The following is a 20,674-nucleotide window of genomic DNA, read 5'->3' as shown; positions in this document are numbered from 1 at the left end:
GGCATCACGTTGGCAAGCCTCCAGTCATCTGGGACCTCCCCTGTTAACCGGGACTGTTGATAAATGATGGAGAGCGGCTTGGCAAGCTCCTCCGCCAGCTCCCTCAGCACCCTTGGGTGGATGCCATCAGGTCCCATAGACTTGTGAGTGTCCAGGTGGCATAGCAGGTCATTAACTGCTTCCTCCTGGATCATGGGGAGTTTATTTTGCTCTCCATCCTTGCCTTCCAGCTCAGGGAGCTGAATACCCTGAGGATACCTGGTCTGGTTGTTAAAGACTGAGGCAAAGAAGGCATTAAGTACCTCAGCCTTTTCCTCATCCTCCGTGATGATGTTCCTCCCAGCATCCAATAAAGGATGGAGATTCTCCTTGACTCTCTTCTTGTTGTTAATGTATTTATAGAAGCATTTTTTGTTATCCCTTATGACCGTGGGCAGACTGAGCTCTAGCTGGGCTTTTGCCTTTCTAATTCCCTCTCTGCATGACCTGACGAGGTCCTTGTATTCTCCTTCAGTTGCCTGCCCCTTCTTCCAAAGGTGATAAACTCTCCTTTTTTTCCTGAGTCCCAGCAAAAGCTCCCCGTACAGCCAGTCTGGTCGTCTTCCCCGCCGGATCTTCTTACAGCACATGGGGACTGCCTGCTCCTGCGCCTTCAAGATTTCCTTCTTGAAGAAGGCCCAGCCTTCCTGGACCCCTTTGCCCTTCAGCATCATCTCCCAAGGGACCCTCTCAACCAGTGTCCTGAACAGGCCAAAGTCTGCCCTCCGGAAGTCCATCGTAGTGGTTTTGCTGACCCCCCTCCTTACTTGGCCAAGAATTGAGAATTCTATCACTTCATGGTCACTGAGCCCAAGACGGCCTCCAACCTTCACTTCTCCCACCAGACCCTCTCTGTTCGTAAACAGCAGGTCAAGCAGGGCACCTTCCCTTGTAGGCTCGCTTACCAGCTGCGTCAGAAAGTTATCTTCCACACACTCCAGGAACCTCCAGGACTGTTTCCTCTCTGCTGTGTTATATTTCCAGCAGACATCCGGTAAGTTGAAGTCCCCCACAAGAACAAGGGCTTGCGACTGTGAGACTTCTGCCAGTCTCTTGTAGAATGCTTCATCTGCTTCTTCGTCCTGGTTGGGTGGTGTATAACAGACCCCCAGCAGGATATCCGCCTTGTTAGCCTTCCCTCTCATCCTTACACATAAGCATTCAACCTTGTCATCACAATCGTTGGGTTTTATACAGTCAAAACACTCCCTAACATACAGAGCCACCCCACCGCCTCTCCTTCCTTTCCTATCCCTCCTGAAGAGCATATAGCCCTCCATTGCAGGACTCCAGTCATGCGAGGCATCCCACCATGTTTCTGTGATGTCATCTACGTCATAACTGTCCTGCTGCACAACCGCTTCCAGCTCCTCCTGTTTGCTGCCCATGCTGCGTGCATTGGAGTAGACGCACTTGAGCTGGGCTATTGATTTCACCCCAAACAATCTGTCTTGTCTGGATCACTGTTTTTAGGCAAAACCTAGCGTTACATTTAGGTTGACCTACATTTCTGAAAAAGCTCATAACAAAAATGTTATGAGTTCTTGCTCATAAGTTTTTTATTTCATTTTCTATCTAACAAGAAAGACAAGATATATTCCCAAGAAACCTTGGCCAGTGTTTGAAATTAGAGATCCCCTTTAAGATACTTGCAGATATGAGATTCTGGCACTGTAGGATTTTAGCTCTGGAAGTGGGTGCAAAGGTGGGATTCTCCCATGAACCCAATTATCCTGACAACTCAGTTGATAGCTACATTAACAAGCAACGTGGCATAGTAAGAGCCAATCTGTGGAGCAAAAGTGTTGGCTCTGAGGACTTGATGTTCACATTGGTCAGTCTTTGAAATTAGAATCTGGGAAGGAAGGTTATATTGAACTAATTTTGACATAGTTCAGTGGACTGAACACCCAGTAATGATTAAAGAAGATTAGATGACCTTCTGGAAAGCATCTTCTGTTTTCATTTCAGCCAAAAGCAATGAGGTTCACATAGCCTGAGACCCATTCCACAATGACCAAGTGTGCTAAGTGGGAATAATTAGCAGATTCATTTCAAAAGCAGACTCTTGATCGAAACCAAAATGCTAATGTCTGTACACCCTCAGACTGCTACTTAGACACTACTGTAATAGAGGCAGAGTAAAGGGCTGGGGAAACTATACCTCAGAGTGAGCACTGCTTGCTTTTATTACATCTGAACAGGTCTGCTAAGGGTTTTTATATATGCAGCAATTAAAGACTGAAAAGTCTTGCTACTTCTGGTCCTATGGTTCGTTCTCATCTATCCATAACCTGCAGCACTTTTTGCCTGTAATGTATTTTTGAGCTATTATTTTGCATAATATAAATGTAATAAGGAAATCCAGTACAAGACATAATTACAATAGTGGTCTTAAAGCTCTATCAGTTTTTTCAGTCACTGGGTGTTTGTAGCAAAGGACCCGGCTTCTCAAACCCATGCAGAAGATTCACCCATGTCATTATTTTTCTATCCTTAGGTTATAGTACTATTGATCCCACTTCTTCTCTGAGATTAACTTTAGACACTAAATGATAGTAGAAACTGTTAAGAAACGCAAAAGTGAAGGAGGATCATTTGGGAACATAGAGCCAGGGACATTGTATAATTTTCAGAACTGCTGAAAACCTGTAATAGTCATAAACTTTGAAAGGTGTTGCTGGATGCTCAGCCTCTTTTGAAAAATCATACATTTTTGTGTCGATATAAACACTTAGTAGCAGAACTTTCAAAAGTGCCAAAGGGAACGTGTTCAATCCAGCTAATTAATTTAAATGGGAGCTAAGTGCCTTATCTGTTTAAGTGCTTTTGAAAATCCCACTATGCTTCCATCTGCAAATTTTCACAATCTAAATACTTTAGAAAACCTGCCCCAAAGTGATCTGGAAGTTCAAATGTTACAAAACTAACTTCAGGGGAGCTTAACTTTAGGCACACAGTTTTAAACAAAGTTCTCATGGGGGAAAGAAACTGACTAATAAACCAAAGCCAGACGAAAGGTAGACAGAAAAGAAGGGGGGGTTTGGCATTGAAAAAGAATAAAAAAGTCTGCATCTCTTCAGTCCTTACTGATCAAAATATCCAGGTCTGCAGCACTCTTTACACTGCTGAGGCTGGGTTAGTCTCAGATTACTAAGTAGCCTCAGGTAAACTTAGATTCTAGAAGACTTATTTTGTCATCTTCATTTTCATGTGACATCTTCTAGCTGCTGTTCACTACAGTATGATACATGACAAGGCAAAGTTCATTGTTAAATGTATCTGAATTCAGCGTCAAGGTCAGATGGACTGGAATAGCCTAGCTATGTATCTATTATTAATAATAGTTTAAACATTATTATTAATTTTATTTGAGTAGCTTCTCTGAATTTGGAAGGTGTCTGATAGATTGATGTGCTATCATGAAGTACCTCACATTCCCCTAAGATAAGGTTCCATTTTCTACTATTCCAATACTTACTAGAGTGAAAATATCAGAAAGAGTATGACAGCATGTCTGTAAGACATGTACTCATTTTCTGTGAAATGCATCATGATACAAAAAGAGAATGGATTCATTGCTATTTAAACAGACATAAAAATCATCTCTATATGAGATATCTGCCCGATGGAGCTGCAATTTGCTTTAATTTGCAGCACTAAGATTCACAGTTCACTAAACCATTAAAATACAGACAAAATGACATTTCATATCAAAACCAAGTAAACACCTCTATCCTTCATGAACATTACAAATACAATTTCCTCTAATATCTAACAATAAAGCTAAAAATTAATGATGTGAGAACTGGGCTAAAACAAGATGAGATTTACATGACACAGTACAAGTAGCACTTTCACATTCCTGGCACCTATGTTCTTCCAATAATGAAGCAATTCATTCATTTAGCAATGCCCTCAGCAACTGGAGGAGAGTGATCAAAAATGTTGTTAATAGGTCACATATAATTTCTGAACCATTTATGTGTACAAAACCACTCTGTTTTCCATTCTTAATGATCAAGGAAAAATTTATCACTTACATAACTTGGCAACCGGTGACAACATAAAGGCACTCGGACAGCCTTCAGAGAGTTTATATCAAGGACATTGGTGGATAATATTTTGACATTTCTGATTACGTTGTATTATCACTTGCAGGAATTTTCATTTTTGAAATCTTATCTCAGAGCTAGATATTTATTTAAAATAATAAAAATATGTGTTTAAGGGTGTTATTGTAATTAACGGAATTATACAAGATCTGGACAGAGGAATGCAAGTAGTGCATTCTACCAGAGTTTTGCGAGCAGGCAAACATCTTATTTTGTAGTCACTTAGCCAAGACTTTCAGAAGCATTGAGGCTCTCACGTGTAACTTCATATGGCTTTTAATAGATATTTGAATTCTTAGTTATAAAAATTACAAAGAACTGAAATATCACCTCCAGCTGTCACTAAGAGTTGTTCTTATTTTTGTCTCAAGTTACTGGAAGTATTTCTCTTCTCACAAAATGTTCATCAGAGGAGCATAGCAAGTAAGTGAATTAAGGCAATTTAGTCTAATATTTAGCTTTTTAAATTGTCTAATGCATTTGTTCTTACAGTAAAAGTTCAAGTCTCTAACGTAGCTTGTCCAATCAAGTCATCTGAACCATCAAAAACCAAAATTAAACTGAAACTGGTTCAACTAAAGTGAATTCGTTATGAGCCTAAATATAATTATCATTGCATTCAGTCTCTCAGACAGATTTTATCTCTCTAGAGAAAAGCTGGGCATACTTACAGACTAAACTTGCAAATATTTAAGAGGCATGTGCAGAAGAGAAACAAGTCAAGGACAAAAAATATAGTTTTAAATTAAAAAACAAAACCCAGAACAAATCCAGATTATCAATGGCAGTATCAAATCACTGTCATTACCAAATTTGCCATAATTGCTGTAAATTATTACCTCATTCACCCCATACAGATGTTTTCCTAACAACTGACTTGTCATTTTCTGGAATTTTAGGCATAGACATTCCTAGAGATTTGCAAAGAACATGGGATCATATCTTTGGTTTTACCACATCCTGGTTGAAAATTAATGCGGTTGAGTATCATTTTGAAGAGGAGTCTGAGAAGCTTGATTAGATGCAATGACCATTAAAGGACCAGTCTGAAATACTACAAGGAAAATCATTCTTTCTTTTTTTTTCTTTTGGAACAGAAGCACAGGTTGTTGTTACAACCCAAATGGAAGCTGATTTCTCCTAACTGTGAATCCACCTGCTTAAACTTCTTCCTAGGCACACCACTTGCCGTCTCTATCTCACAGCTTCCCTAAAGGAAAAAAAAAAGACAGTTAAATTCACTGCCATTTAAACTTGAATACCTATTTACATGCATGTAGTATAATTATTTATATGCATGTAAGATTTAAAATGTCCTGGACTACAGGAAGGAAGGTGATAGATATATTATTTGAAAGCAGTGCTACAGAACAGTTTAACTACTTTGATCTCTAAGCTAAAAGTTAGCCTATACAGCCCTTATACAGTCTGACTTTCTTGGTGACCTTGGGCAAATTATTTAACCTGCTTGAATCTCAACTTTGCAATTGGCTGGAGGGAAGCTGTCGTGCAGACAGGTGCAGTGGAGAAACTGAAGTTTAAAATGTGGGTAAGAAATTTAAGCAGGGATATAACTGATCTCCATCTCTCAGGTCTGGAAGGTTTTTTTTCCAGCAAGTACTTGTATTATAGAAAGCTTGATTAAAACAATTTTTATTTTTAAAACTGAATAATATTTTTTCAAAGAATTAATACCAGAAACATCATAACAATTCTGTGCTTCTTCAGCATGTCAAAAATCTTTCTTGCCATCTCCAGTTTCCCAGAACTACAACATCACCAATCTCTGCAATTACTAAAGCTAAGAGAATGTATTTTTAATGTTCTGGCCATGTTAACAAGTCATTCTCAGCTAGGGCAAAACAATTAGAGGGAAGGGTGCTCTGAGATACTTTATTTTACTTTTAATTTTCTCTACCTGTTGTTTGGTTGGTACTGATGGGCTACAGAAGTGCTCACTCTAACAGAGTCTTGGTATAAGGGTAGGAGGAGCTGCAATATATTCCTTTCTTCAGTTTGCCAAACAACAAACTTATTAATGTGCATGGAATACCTGAAGAACAAAATTTTATTCTCAGATGCCTTGGGGAGTAGATTAGCACAAAGTGTAGTGATTAGCAGGTCATCAAGTAAACAGCTACTGTTACTGCACCGTGTAACTATCAGATGGAATTTTGCAGCAATCTAGTAGGCACTTCTATTCAATATAAACAAAATAATTTTTTTTTCTTTCTTGGAAGCATGAATCAAAATCAATTTTTAAGCACCTGTTTCTGAAGATAGTCTCTTTATTTACAAATGAGACCAAAAAAAAAAACAAAACAAAACAAAACAAAAATCCAAACAAACAAAAAATTATTTCCTTAATAATTTTATGGCACAGAAATATCCTCTTCAAGATAACATCAGCACACTTCGGATTTTTTGAAGTGCTTTGCATGGTCTATCATCTATATTTTGAAAATATATAATTACTATCAGTGTATCAGGCTGCAAATCAGGTTTCCAAAGTTATTCCTTATGCAGACCATTTTCACATAGACAATCTCTACCGCATATCCTTACCTAGAGGTCCTCACTGCCCTTACATGTACCTGAAATGCACTTGGAGAGATTTTAATGAGCGTTTTTATATATAACTTATGATGTGCAAACAGGGATTGAAGCCATTATATGCTACCAAAAGAGGACTGTGTCATAACTTTGCTTATAATTAATCTTTTAAGATTTAGATTTTTCTTTAAGAAAATGCTGTTTTGAGAGGAATCCTTCCACCATTGCCCTGTTTTGTCAAGTGATAGGTTTTGACCAGCTGTAGTACTAAGGCTATTTGAACCATAAGTCTTGGAAGTACTTTTTTCTTCCTGCAGTTGATCATGCAGAAATAGCGTGCAAGCATACTTCAAAAAATGTCCCCCAGCCTTTCCTCATAAGAGAGATGTTCCAGTCCTCTAATCATCTTTGTAGCCCTTTGCAGTACCCTCTCCAGCAGCTCCCTGTCCTTCTTGAACCGGGGAGCCCAGAACTGGACACAGTACTCCAGATGCGGCCTCACCAGGGCAGAGTAGAGGGGGAGGATAACCTCTCTCGACCTGCTTGCCACATTCCTCTTGATGCACCCCAGGATGCCATTGGCCTTCTTGGCCACCAGGGCACATTGCTGGCTCATGGTCATCCTGGTGTCCACCAGGACTCCCAGGTCCCTTTCCACAGAGCTGCTCTCCAGCAGGTCAGCCCCTAACCTGTACTCCAGTCTGTGTCAGATGCCTTTCCCTCCAATCTGTGTCAGATGCCTTTCATTCCCAATGGTGCTCGGATTCTCTCCCACTTCACAGCTCAGAGTAAACAGAAGGAATACAAGGGGCTAAGCACAGCTGTCATTTGACTTCAAAGGAATTTTATATAGGGGGGTTTTATTAATTTTAAGACTAATTAATTTAATAAATCCTATTGTTTAATGAAAAAATAGTCACCATTACATGCTTTTAATCATACTATTGATTTAAAGATAAGTTTCTTTATCAAAACAAGAAGCTGCTGTCCCCAAACACCTTCATGATGGCCTGCAAAAAAATGTACTGGGCTAGACCTTCAGCAGATTTAGATCAGTCCAGTAGCTTCAGTAGAGTTATGCTAACAAGGGCATGACACATACACTTATTTAATATTACTTAAGGAGATGACCTGTCACCCTGTTTGTTATCTTTAATATTTCATTATTTTAAAACTAGAAATTGGCCAATCATAAAAAGCCTCAGTTCAGTATGAAAAAAGGTGTTGATGGGCTTGTTTTAGTTTTAATCGCCCCATTATTTTTAAATGCTTTAATCTATTTCCTATTTCTTGATCAGTGCAAAAGATGCTGTGCATATGAAACTGAAGAATGAATGCCTCTAAATTCCAACCTGCACAACCTTACCTACAAAATAATACCAACACTCAAATAAAATATTCTTTTTATTCCCACACTGCTCACAGACCAAGACCTCAATTACACTAAGGGCTATACAAATCCCCAAGAAAAAATGATGGTCTCAATCCTAAAGAATTCACAGTCAAACCATAAGACAAAGGAGAGCAGACTATCAGCAGAATACAGAAAGGGACATCCTAAAAACATTAAGGCAACACTGATCAGCATGATAGTCAGCAGCCATAGCATGCCTCAAAACAGATGCTTTTTGAGGAAATTGTAACAAAAAGAATTTTAATGAGGGAACTGAAAGAAGACAGCAGGGCAATTTTGCACCTATTTCCTGAGCTTTCCATCCAAGCATAAGCAGCAGCAAGACAGAAAGCACAAAAGCAATAACTTCATCACTGACCTCTCAAAGAATAACAGAAAAAAGTGCTGGAATATCCTGTGATCCTGTGCTTCTCAGTTTCTAAACAGTGTTTCAGCAAAGTGAAGCACTTGAAATTGTGAGCAGTCACCCTCACCTCAGCAACCTTGTACCTTAATTGACTGTGACAGAGGAACAGACAAGCTCGGTTGAAATGTTGGGATCAAGTTTATTTCCCTGTCTCAAGGAAAGAGGCACTATACCTAAACTGTTTCTGACATATTTGTCCAACCTGTTTTTAGGAAAAAAAGCTGTTAATATGTGTAGTACATTCTGCCCTGAAGCACTGCAAAATCCTAAACATTGAGACGTATGCTTTGACGTTACTTTAGGGTGGTTTTCCAATATAACAGCTCATATCTTCTTTGCCAGCTCCTCTTAGTGACCAGTCAGATCTTTCCACGGTAATAATTTTGAATTTTCAGCACTACACAAGCAAAAGAAAAATCACACTGGCCCTTTAAACACAGTCCCAGCCAGGTAACAACATCAGATATAAGAAGTCTGAAAGTCTGAACTAGTTCAGAACTTGTAGAAAACAGACTGTGTTTTATACTGAGATTTTCAGTAGCAGGGGAAGAGCTCTCTCTGCCAAGTCTATGCTGCTGCTTAGAATGAAGAGTCAATAATTATATTGAAAATTCTATGGAGAGACTTAGTGATCTGGCAGGCAAAAAAGAAGCATGTGGAAGAAGTTTAAGCTAGAGAAAATACCACACAGCACCTTCAGTCAGAAAAAAAGGAAAAAAAAAATCCTTGTTACTAAGGAAAGAAAGATGAACACGTTCAAAATGAGAGTACTTCAGGAAGTCAGGCGTTTTCCTATGGACTGAACATATTGTGATTTATTCTACAATACTTAAGGAACTGACTGAGGAGATAGACAGCTCTTGAGATTTTATGGGGAAGTATGGAGAACTTGCAAATGGGAAACCCAGTGCTTATGCTCAGAAAACAGGGGAAAAGAGGCAGCCAGGGAATTATCAGTCATTCAGTTTAACTTGAATTCCCAGAAAAATCCTGAAAGAAATAAACAAACACATTTCAAAAACACAGAGAAAACAATTATCAATCATTCAGTTTAACTTGAATTCCCAGAAAAACCCTGAACAAAATAAACAAACACATTTCAAAAACACAGAGAAAACAAACAAGACAAATAACAGCCAAAAGGGATCTGTCAACAATGAGCTGTCACATTTCCTTCAGTGAGAGGCTAACAGGCATCCTGGATGAGAGGCAAGCAGCTAGGTGTCATTTATCTTAACATTAGAAAGATTTTTGACACCATCTCAAATTACACTCTCAGTCATAAGCAACCTATTGAAACAGATCTAGCCCCTAAGGGCTAGGTGCAAATCATATCAGAAAGCTGTAAGATAAAATTTGTCATTGATTCACTGTCAGAATGGAAGGGATGGTACAGGGTGGGGCCTGGAAAGGTCTGTTCTGTGTCTGCTCTTATTCAATATTTGTAATAACTACTCAATGCAATTTGGATCATAAAATAGAGTATATGGTGATCAAATTTGAGCAATAACACTGGAAAAGGTTGAAGCTATGCTGAAGGACAGGACACTTATTCCGAATGATACTGCAGAGAGTCTGAAAAAAAGGAGCATGCAGTTTAACAGGAACAACTAACAGGTAGCACATTATGGGTCAGGAAGGACAGAGAGATAGCAGCTCTTCAGAAAAAGGACAACTCAGGGCTTTAGTGGATTATAATACGTTCAACCAATGTCATATTGTTGCAAAAGGGGCAAATGCCATCCTAAGAAATGCAGACAGATAAAATAATCTTTCCCCTCTGCTCTGCACTCATGAATACTTGAAATGATGTTTTTCCTGTACTCTGCACTAGTGAGATTTCAGTCAGAGCACTTTGTGAAGGCTGGATCACTGTGTTTCAGTTTGAAGGGGAATCAAATGGGGAGTCCAGAGGAAATCAGCAAAGATCGGAAGTGTGTCTAGAAAGCATGATCTATGTGACTAAACTGAACAAATTCAGGTTGTATAGCCTGAAGAAATAACAGCCTAGGGGGTAAAACAACAGTCTTTGAATACACGAAAAGGATGAGGAAGTGCTCAATGTATACTGAATAAAACAAGAAGTAACAGGCTTAAATTATAGCAATGAGGACTAAAGTCAGATATCTATAAGACACTTCAGAGTGATAAAGGTAGTTAAAAAATAAAAAAGAATGCCTTCAGAGACTACAAAGTCTTCATTCTTGGAGTAACATAAGTATAGAAGATGCTAACTTTATACAAGGCCTAGATAGTCTCCTGAGATCCCTTTAGCTGTCTTCTGTAGTGCTAGGGCAGATTTCAGGTACTAAATATTGTGAGCACAAATGAAAAACTAAGGTCATAACTAGGCCAGATAAACACAAAAATTTCAATGTGTTCTCATGACAGCTAAATTCTTCAGGCTGCCTTTTTGCGGTTTTACAGAATACCTATTTAAGAAACTATTTTTTTGTATTTAGAAGAATAAAGTAAATAAGAAATGCTGATGATCATACTTTTCCTACTTCTTGGCTACTTAATGATGCATTTTAAATATTGTTATGAGTAGAGCTGCTGTATTGTTTTTGGTTACAGGGAAAATGCTTCTTTGAGAAATGGTAGGGAAAGAAGGTCTAAGTAAAAGAAATCACCACTGTCACAATAGTAAACTGTTTTCCACATAGACATGCAGGAACATAAATCAGTTTGGGATTAAGCAGCTCTCATGTAAAAAAAGTCCAATCTGGAGTCCTATATGTGAATGGAAAGCTCTCCAAGGATCCATAGAAAAGCTGCCCTTACCTACTAATATATGCACAACCTGAAGGAAAAGAAGAGCTGAAATAAGAAACCAAGTTTATAAACTAATAAATTTGTCATGGAGTTCTTCTAGAGGTCTTTCTAAAGACATACACAGTCTTGCATTCACTCAGGAAATGTAGGAGTGTAGGATTCCAGTTGCTTGTATCCCTCCCAGCATTTGCTCAAGGCATACAGGAAACATACCTTTGAGGCGATTACTAGCAAATCAAACAAAATGAACTAACAAAAGCCAGAAAACTTAAGAAATGATGGCTGAAGGACATCTTGGCAGTACTCTTCTGGCCCCACCTCTGAATCAACTATGCAAAATCAGTCTGTACATCTTACCTGCTCCAACCAGCCCATAGCGCTGTAGATTGCCTAGCCTCCCAGGCAATGCAGCCTGGTGCTTAATTATCCTCATCATTAGAATCTTCCAGCATGTCTGCATTAAATCTCTCTTACTTTAATTCAAATCCACTCCTTCTCCTAATAGCCAAATTAGCTATGACTAACAGTTTGTTCTTTTCCTGTGTAATCTTTTCTGTATTGAAAGAGATTAACATAACTCCCCCCAGTTCAGTCTTCTCCAGACTAAACAATCCTAGTTTGCTCAACCTTTCCCTACAGGCATACTTTTATATGGCCGATCATTATCATTGCTGCAGCTGGACTCTCTCCAGCTACTCTGCTTTTTGAAGTGAAGTCACAGTTCTGCTAACGAGGTCATAGCACTGGGGAAGAGAACAGATGGATTACATCACAAGTCTAGGAGTTCTTTGCTGCAATGGCCTCTGGCAATGCACATCTCAGTTAACCATTCCAACCGTTACTCAGCTTTATGCTTATGCTTTCCATAAAAGGAGTTTTGCTTCAATTCATTACTGCAGTCCTCCCTATTTGATCCAGTTATTGCCAGCACATCTTATTGTCCCACTCAACACTAAATCTGTTTACTGTGAGCTGAAGTTACAACGGGATTAGCTACGCATTCTTCATTCCCTGTCTTAAGCTGTACTATCACAATATCACCACCATTGATACCATTTTGGAAATGCGGAAAATAATTCACTCTCTGTCTTTAAATAGTTTTTAAAAAAAATTGTTTGGGGATTTATCAGGATGAAAAGTCCTGGATAAATATTAGATGACTATCCTAAAGAAATGAAATTAATACTACTGCAAGATGAAGAGAAATTGCAGCAAAACAAACAGAAAAAATAAACATATAGTAATGTTCTGCTAACTGCTGGTTATTCTCTTTCATCATATCATAACCACTGAATGTCTCTTTCATTTTCCATTTAATGATATTTAATTTAGTAGTAGACTTCCATTATGTAACACAAATGAACAATAATTAAAGTCATTTATTCTGCCATTTTTGCTTTTAAGCATGAACATTTTGCTTCTAGGTTTAAAGGGCAGCTCAATCTTCAAATTGTAATACATACATAAATTTCTGTGGGGAGAGGAGAAAGATGGAAGAGACTAGGGAAGAAACATGCTGATACTCCATGTTTCACACTGGTACCTCACAAAGCAATTCACTGCAGACTTGCTGCCAGCCATGCATAATCCAAACTACCTGCTATGCCCAGTAGCTGTTTGTCTATGCTAAAAGTCGCAACATTAGCTGGTACCGGGGGAGCAGCTAACCCCGCTCTGAAGTCCCATATATGAATGTAGAACTGTCCAGGAGTACATATAAAAGTTCCTGATTCTTCATTGTTCTATCACTGTACACTTGTTTTTATTGTCAAAGAGAAAAGAATATTTTAAAACACAGGTGATTTATTTTATTTGTCATGCATGGCAAGGCCTCCTTTCTGTTTTTTTGAAAAAACAAGAATGCTCCATGGTCCTGTTGCCTATAGCTATTTAAAGAACAGTTCATTCTAATCATAACACTTCTTACAAAGGATGATCACAAAAAATTATAAAGTATCTACCATCCACTCAAGAATCCTGGGACAAATTCACAGCCAAATGTGCTACTGCAACCCCATGCTTCTTTTGAGAAACCTGATTTTCACTCATACTGACAAGGTGGGGAAAAAAACCCTATTCATCCTAAATCTCAAGCAGAGGCTCTTTCATTGGCAATCTGGCATCATTCTAATGAAGAACAAATGGTTATCCAAGTTCAGGGTATTTTCTTAGCAGCTCTCTTTTTTCCATTTTCTTTTTTCTCTAGAGAAATCAAGATGCCTGTTTAATTGAGGGGGAAAAAAAAAAAAAAAAAAAAGACTATTAGGACCAACACATTAAAAAGCTTCAGAAGGATGACAAGTTGCCCTTCTTGGGTTCTTCTAAGGTCATTGGCTCTTGAATCCAGGTTCTGTTTTGATTTTCAGTCACGTCTGAATCTGTTATACTACAGGCACACCTCAAAATCATTTAATGCTTTTTCAACATCTGTATTCAGCTTATTCCCCCTCCATCCCAAAGTGATTTTTTAATGAATAATACAATCTGTAACCTTTCAAAATCATAAAACCCAAATTTCATTCCACAATTCATGTATTTTGTTGGCTTGTCTACAATTTGCAGCCACTGTAGCCTACTGTTGACCTGTCTTTCAGTCTAGCATTGGTCCCTAGTAACTACAAGTCTCATATTGACCTCAGACTCTGAGAGTAAAGAAGAATAAATCCTGAATCATATTCACCAGTGCGAAGATCAGGACTAGCTTTTTAAAAACTAAGTAGTCTTCTAAAAACCATAATACTATCTTTCTACTTTCAGCCCTGTGTAGAATAAAGAAAGACAGCAGTATTATTTTGAGAAGAAGAATAGAAGAACCTACAACATTTTTGCTTCTCATTGAGTTTTATTTTTAATCCAGCATCAACAATTTTCAGGCAGATAACATGAATGGAGTGTAAGTTTGAACTCTACTGCCCTATTACGTATGGGCAGAAGAACACCCTGCAGGCAGTACGATGGTCATATTTTGTTTATAGATGTAATCATATACAGCACTAAGTGCTCCTATTTGTATTTCACTGTAGTGTGTTCTTTTGTTAAATACAGGGATTAGCTTCAGCAATTTGAAAACATCTATCAATTATATAATAGCTACCACAGGAAAAAAGAGGCACTCTGGTTTCTTTAATGAAATACAGTGGCCTACAGCAAAGTTTGAAACTTATTTGCTGCAGTTAGAGAAAACATTAGAAGCTTCTTGAATCATTTTCTTTTACCATGTCACAAGAAGGGAACTAATGCATTTTGAATCTGTTACTTCCAAAAAGAATTGACTAATGTCAGTGTTGATAGTTTCCTTCAGGATTAGATACATAATTTACAAGAGTCCTAGAAAAGAAGAGAAATCAAATACTGATTCAAATCTTTTTGTGATATGGCTGCCTGAAGGAAAGCTCATTGTTGATGTGGGGTTCCCAATTTTTACTAGTTCACCAAACACTGTGCTTAAGGCTGATGATGATTATGGCTGTCTCTCTGATAGTTCATCACGTCAGTGTAATTTTAATTTATGGTTTTCTTAGTCATAAATCAAGACCATTACAGAAAAATGGATGCCCCTGAGTCATTTATATCCTCAGTGCATACACTCCATAAATCTGAAAGCTTATGCATCCTATTATTTCTAAGGGAATGTTAAAAATCTATTATTGTAAAATTTCTCTTGTCTTTCAACAGAACTCTTGTGCTCTGCTGAAAAAAAACCCAAAACAAACACAAATGAATTCCGTCTTAAAAACTTCACTGTTTTCACTTGAAACATACAATGTTTTGGTAGGTTTTGGTTTTTTCTTAAGGAATAATATCACATACATAAATGGATATCCACTCAAGCTTTTTAACTGCATCAGTTAAATACTTGATTCTGAAAACATCAATAATTGTGCCTGCCTGAAGTTCCATCAATCAAAATTACTAACTTGAAAGAATATGGATTTGGACCTACATATTTTTTCAGATTAGGATCGTTAAACACAGAGTTTTGTAGACCAAAACAATGTATAAGATTGAAATGAAATCTGAGAATGCTTTAAACTGTATTAAAAATTATTTTTTTAAAAGTCAAAATATTAGATTTTAAAATTCTTAAACATTTCAACTTTTGTTTTTCCAACTGGCATTTAGGTTTCAAAATGGAACATTTTTAAAGAGGCGAAAAAAGTCCCTCAGAAATGAACCAGAACAAACTGAACAGGTTCCTAAGGAATGGAAACTGAGAAACTTGTTATTAAAACTTTAGGACTGGTACTATTTCCATTTACTGCCACTGCCACAAGCCACCAGTCAACATCTCAATCTAGCCCTTATTACAACACGTGCAATACAGAGCACAGTTTCTAAAAGGGAATTCATTATTAATCATAAAAGGAAGTCCATTTCAAATCATAAGTGCCAGGAAAAGCAAGCTTTTTTTTTAACAACTTTCCTCCTACAGAGATTACATGGTTGAGAGCTCAAATTTGCTAAACCCACACATTTGTAGGGAACTTTTACGTGTGACCTGGTATGCAAAATACTGTTGCAATATGAATAAAACATAACTTTTGCAGAAACAGCTACCTTTTCCTGGATTTTTATTCATTATGAAAAGCAGAAATTTTTTTGGAAGAAAGGTTTTTAACTATCCGAGTTTACTGAAAAATAAGTTATCTTCTTCTACTGATAAAGAAAAGAAAATGAGGAAAGCAATCAACAGAAAACCCTGACAGTTAACTTGTAGTCAATGATCAGAAGTTCTAAGGAAATTATTTTTTCCTTCAAAGTGATATTAAAAATTTTTAGGGTCTGGTTATTTCCAGTACATTAAGATCATTTGAAGTCAGGCAACCTTAGAGAGTAAAAGGACTTTAAAAGGGGTGTAAATTTACATTGTCAGAATCATGTAAAGTGATAATTGTATAAAAGACAACCAGATTCTTTGAGATCATAGTTTGGTGTTTCTAAATATCTGCTTTCAGAGTTTTCTTGCATCTGCCAAAGACTGAGATACCTTATTCAAACTCAAGAATCACACAAAAATTTAAATTCTGAAGATCATGATTCTTTTTTAATTTAACTTCTATACTGTAGCTCTCAGCATTCTCACGCATGCATTTGTTTTGTAAGAATTGCAAGAGTAGTACTGATCAGTAATCATGAAATTCCTATATCTGGAAGCTATAGCTGCTTCAGAGGCAAGCTGAAAGGTCAGTCTGCCTAAAGGAGAGCATTAATGTTACTGAGGACTACAGGGAGAAACCAGCATCGCAGCTAGAAGGGTCTCTGCAGCTGGTGAAGCCTGCTGACAGAGCCCCTTGGGGAGAACAATACAGTCTTTATCTAGCCAGAGTCAGCACTCTCTGCCCAAAGGGAAAGCCAGCACTGCACCAGGAAAGGAACAAGACCCCAGGGACCCTGCAGAGTCAGCAAAAACTTTGAGGAACCAGAGACCCCAGCAGAGGAATCCTGAATCCTGAGGGTCGAGGTCAGAGACAGGACCAGAGCTGCCACCGGGTGAGGAGCCATAGCCCGCACAACAGAGATGCGCAGCCAAAACCCGACAGAGAAAATATCAAAGAGCATCCTAAGGAAAACAAAAAGGAAGGGGAAAAAAAAAAATCAGAAAGAAAAAAGGAAACCCTTTGATTCAATTATTTATATGTAAGACACGTTCTAATCTTAGTTACATTAATTGTTCCAAAGGTTGAACTGTACTGCAAACCTGGTACATTCAAGATTTATTTTTCTGGCATAGAAAATAAATAAATTAATAAAAGCTATACATTTTCTGAAGCACAATACCACCTGTATAGATGAACACAATCATAAACAGTCATAGCTACAACAATTTACCACACAATTTGAAGTAGAAATATCTGTAAAAACAAGAGTAGAAGTATCTATAGAGGATATCTAGCTGACAGAGATTCATTAAAAATCATAGTTACATGTGTCTTCATTAAGAGGAAACTGCAGGAGAACGAAGGATACAGTGGGAAAAGTATTATATTTTAAAAATATCTCCTTTATATAACAGCAGGGTAAAAAGTGCCCTGCCATCTTAATAGTGCTTTGCTTTCAATAAATATAGATGATTTCACTGAAACCAATTAAACAAATAAGGGTAGATTTAGATTAGAGACAAGGAAGAAATTATTCACTATGAGGGTGGTGAGGCACTGGAACAGGTTGCCCAGAGAAGTTGTGGATGCCCTATCCATGGAAGTGTTCAAGGCCAGGTTGGATGGGGCTTTGAGCAACCTGGTCTGGTGGAAGGTGTCCCTGCTCATGGCAGGGGGGTTGGAACTAGATGATCTCCAGAGGTCCCTTCCAACCCAAACCATTCTATGATTCTGTGAAAACATCCACTGTGTTCCCTCTCATCTATTGGCAATGAAAGCACTACCTAATTTGCAATATGATGATTTGGAGTATTGACAATCATTCGCAAAGATTACTTGGTTGTAGTACATTTTTTCTAGTGAGAGGAGGCACCAGCTTTGCCACAGCAGATCATCATGTGGCATAAACTACCTTCAACATGTGCTAAGTAAGTTTAGTGAACATAGAAAGAGATGGAAACAAACTGTACCACACCTGCCCCACGACTTCCTTCTTCATTGTTACTATACCAGCACCTGCAGACACTGATGGAGACTTGCATCCACCGTCTCAAGCCCTGCCAAACTTTAAGAAATAAAGCCCAGTCATCCCTTTAGAAATCTTCCAGGCTTTGGATAGAGATGAGTAAGTAAGTCAAGAAAGAGGAGTGAAAGGTAAGGAGAGAAACATCTCCTTGCTGAATCAATCCATTTGCACCATGCACGGGGACAGAGACCTGTGTGCCTGCTCACACCCTGGGCTGTGTGAGAAGGGGGTGTGTAGCAGAGTAGAGAGCGGTGGGACGAGAGCGGGGCCATGGCACAAGGCTGGGAGCAGAAACACCCGCTGCGGAACAGTGTGATGGCCTGTTCGCATCTCCACAACTCCATGCAGTAGACAGAACTTGCCCATGAATTTGGACAACCAGTTGTGCCCAGCACATGAGCTCATGGAGGAGAAAAAAAGAGATTCAAAAAGAGAGGCAAAGAACATCCTAACACATCCATTTTTAATAAGAGTTAACAAGAGGTGTCCTTAGATAAAACCTTTCCTATTAGCTTTGTGGTCAATGTGGTTAGCATGGTGTGGTTTCAGTAGTCTGAGTAGCAGCCAATCTAATCATATTCAGAGAACTCCTTGGAGTACACATACATCAGACAGAAATAATGGGACTGAAAAGCTACAGACTCAATGAAAAATTTAGTAGTCGGGGGGGTAGAAAAAGGCAGATTGGAATGGAATTAAAATTGAAGCAAATTCTAAGGTAGCTTTTAGCTACTATTCTGTAACTGCTCTGTTAGTACTATCATTTTGGCAAAATGTGTGTATCAGTTTTTCAGCTCACTTAATAAACCCTAACTTTTCAGAAAACTGTAGCAATTATGAAGATCTGGAATGTATGCCATAATAGTTATGACAAGGGCCTAACTCTAATGTTTTCCAGAAATTACTATTTAGTATTAATCTTTAAACTTGTTTAACCATTTTCTTCCTTTCATGCCTTTCAACAGACAGATATGAGGTTAGTGGAGGGAGATAACTCCGCCACACAATCTCCTACACACAATTTCTGTTGGTAGGGCTTTTTTTATTTGGGCAGAAGAATTAAATAAATGAGTCCTTGCCACTTAGTTATAGATATTAAACGATAGATGTGGTAAAGTGGTTTAACAGCTGTGGCTGAAAATGGGGAACTATCATCTGTGTTACTGGAGGTAGCACACAGAAAATTATTGCAAAGTAGTCTCAACGGGAGAATCATTTGTAAATATTGAGTACGCTGTCTTTGTTACTCTTCTTCAGGAACCTCTCACATGGAAAACCTGCTTTTTGTGATTTGATTAAAGTCACTGAATAAAGCCCCTTTGGTGAATATAGTCATCAATTCACACTGTTGCCATTCTCATCAGCCCTTAGCAAAGCAACATTTGATATTTCACATTTGCAGAGCTACCCAAATGGCTAACATACCTCAAGTAAACCCTGCAAATATTGCACAGCTAACAAGGAAACAGGTTAACTTCATTTTGCTTTTCTCATGACTGTAACTCTCCTCGCATGGAGCCATTTTCTGACAGAAAGAAGTGCCTTAGACCCAACGACTTCTCAAGTTACAGCTATGGCTTGATGCTTAGCTGTCATACAAATATTGCATATTATATTCTCTGAATCTTATTGGGATGGCAATTTTCAAAACAAATATAATTCCATGCACAGGTGGGGCTTAGCTACCACAAAACTTGCAGAACATATTAAGGCAGCAATTAGAAACACTTCTTAAGGATGGGTAAGTTGCTGTGTCTTTTGTTTCTTCTGCTAGTAAGTAATAAGGGATTATACTAATCCTAGTTAACAATAAAGAAAAACCCCAAATTCTCCCTTTACATTCAAGAAATATTTTTATTGCAGTAGTTCATCATCCCAGTGTTTTAACTAAATCAGAAGTGGTTAGGGTCCAAACTTTTCTTTTACTAAATATATTTCCATCACCTTATATTATTTGAAATATCGGGGCAGTATATATGTACCCATCATTTTGTCTGACACCTTCTTTCGAAGGATGAGTTACTATTTCCCTGCCTAACTTCATAGTCAGTCTGAGGAGTATCAGATATATAATGGTAAATACAGAACCCAACCTACTTTAAAATAGAAAGAATTTGGTTCAGATTACTGTGCTATCTTTTACTGTCTTCTCAAGAACAGACTGGAAGAGCTTTATTCTGCCAACTGAAAGAGAAGAAATCATCAACATTTCTTAAGTGTTTTGAAATAATGTAGTACTCAAATGAGTATTCTCCAATGTCAGCATCATAAACAAACTAGTACTTACATTTAGATGAAGTTGGTTAGTCCACTGACCAATTACTTTGTATTCTGCACTCTTGTTGGTGATTTGATACTGAAAAATATCATAGCGTCCAGGAGCATCTCCATTTTCATTGAAGATAACAGGTGTTCCAGCACTCCCTGAAAAAAAATTAAAAAGCAATTAGGATAAATACCTTTAAAGCAATTTTCCAGGTTCTTCGTAAAGCAAGGCTAGTATGGTAATAAATCCAAAAACCTCACAAAAAGAAAATATGTGTTATTGTCATCATCATAAAATTTACCCTATATATGGTTAATTAAAACAATAAAAATAATCTTTTGCAATCTTTTTGGTCGATTTGTTCATTGGTTGGTTGGTTTTTTGTGTGTGTGTATTACAGAACATTAGGACATTCTGTGATAAAACAGAAGTGGAGAAACTCCTTTTGGCTTGCAAAAGGGCACAATTTCACTTTAGGATGT

General features: G+C 37.9%; 1 protein-coding gene across 1 annotated transcript in view; it reads right to left on the bottom strand.

Annotated features, from left to right (window-relative positions):
* The window catches only part of GRM8 (glutamate metabotropic receptor 8), a 360,444-nt gene that overhangs the window by 63,099 nt on the left and 276,671 nt on the right, over positions 1–20,674 (bottom strand). Inside the window, exon 7 of the mRNA XM_059815960.1 lies at positions 20,214–20,350. Within this exon, the coding sequence (XP_059671943.1) occupies positions 20,214–20,350 (137 nt within the window). The remainder of the gene's footprint in view (positions 1–20,213; positions 20,351–20,674) is intronic.

This window comes from Gavia stellata, chromosome 4 (genome assembly GCF_030936135.1).
Source record: "Gavia stellata isolate bGavSte3 chromosome 4, bGavSte3.hap2, whole genome shotgun sequence".
NCBI lineage: Eukaryota > Metazoa > Chordata > Aves > Gaviiformes > Gaviidae > Gavia > Gavia stellata.
The sequence above is the reverse complement of the archived record's forward strand: the minus strand, read 5'-3'. Positions and strand labels throughout refer to the sequence as shown.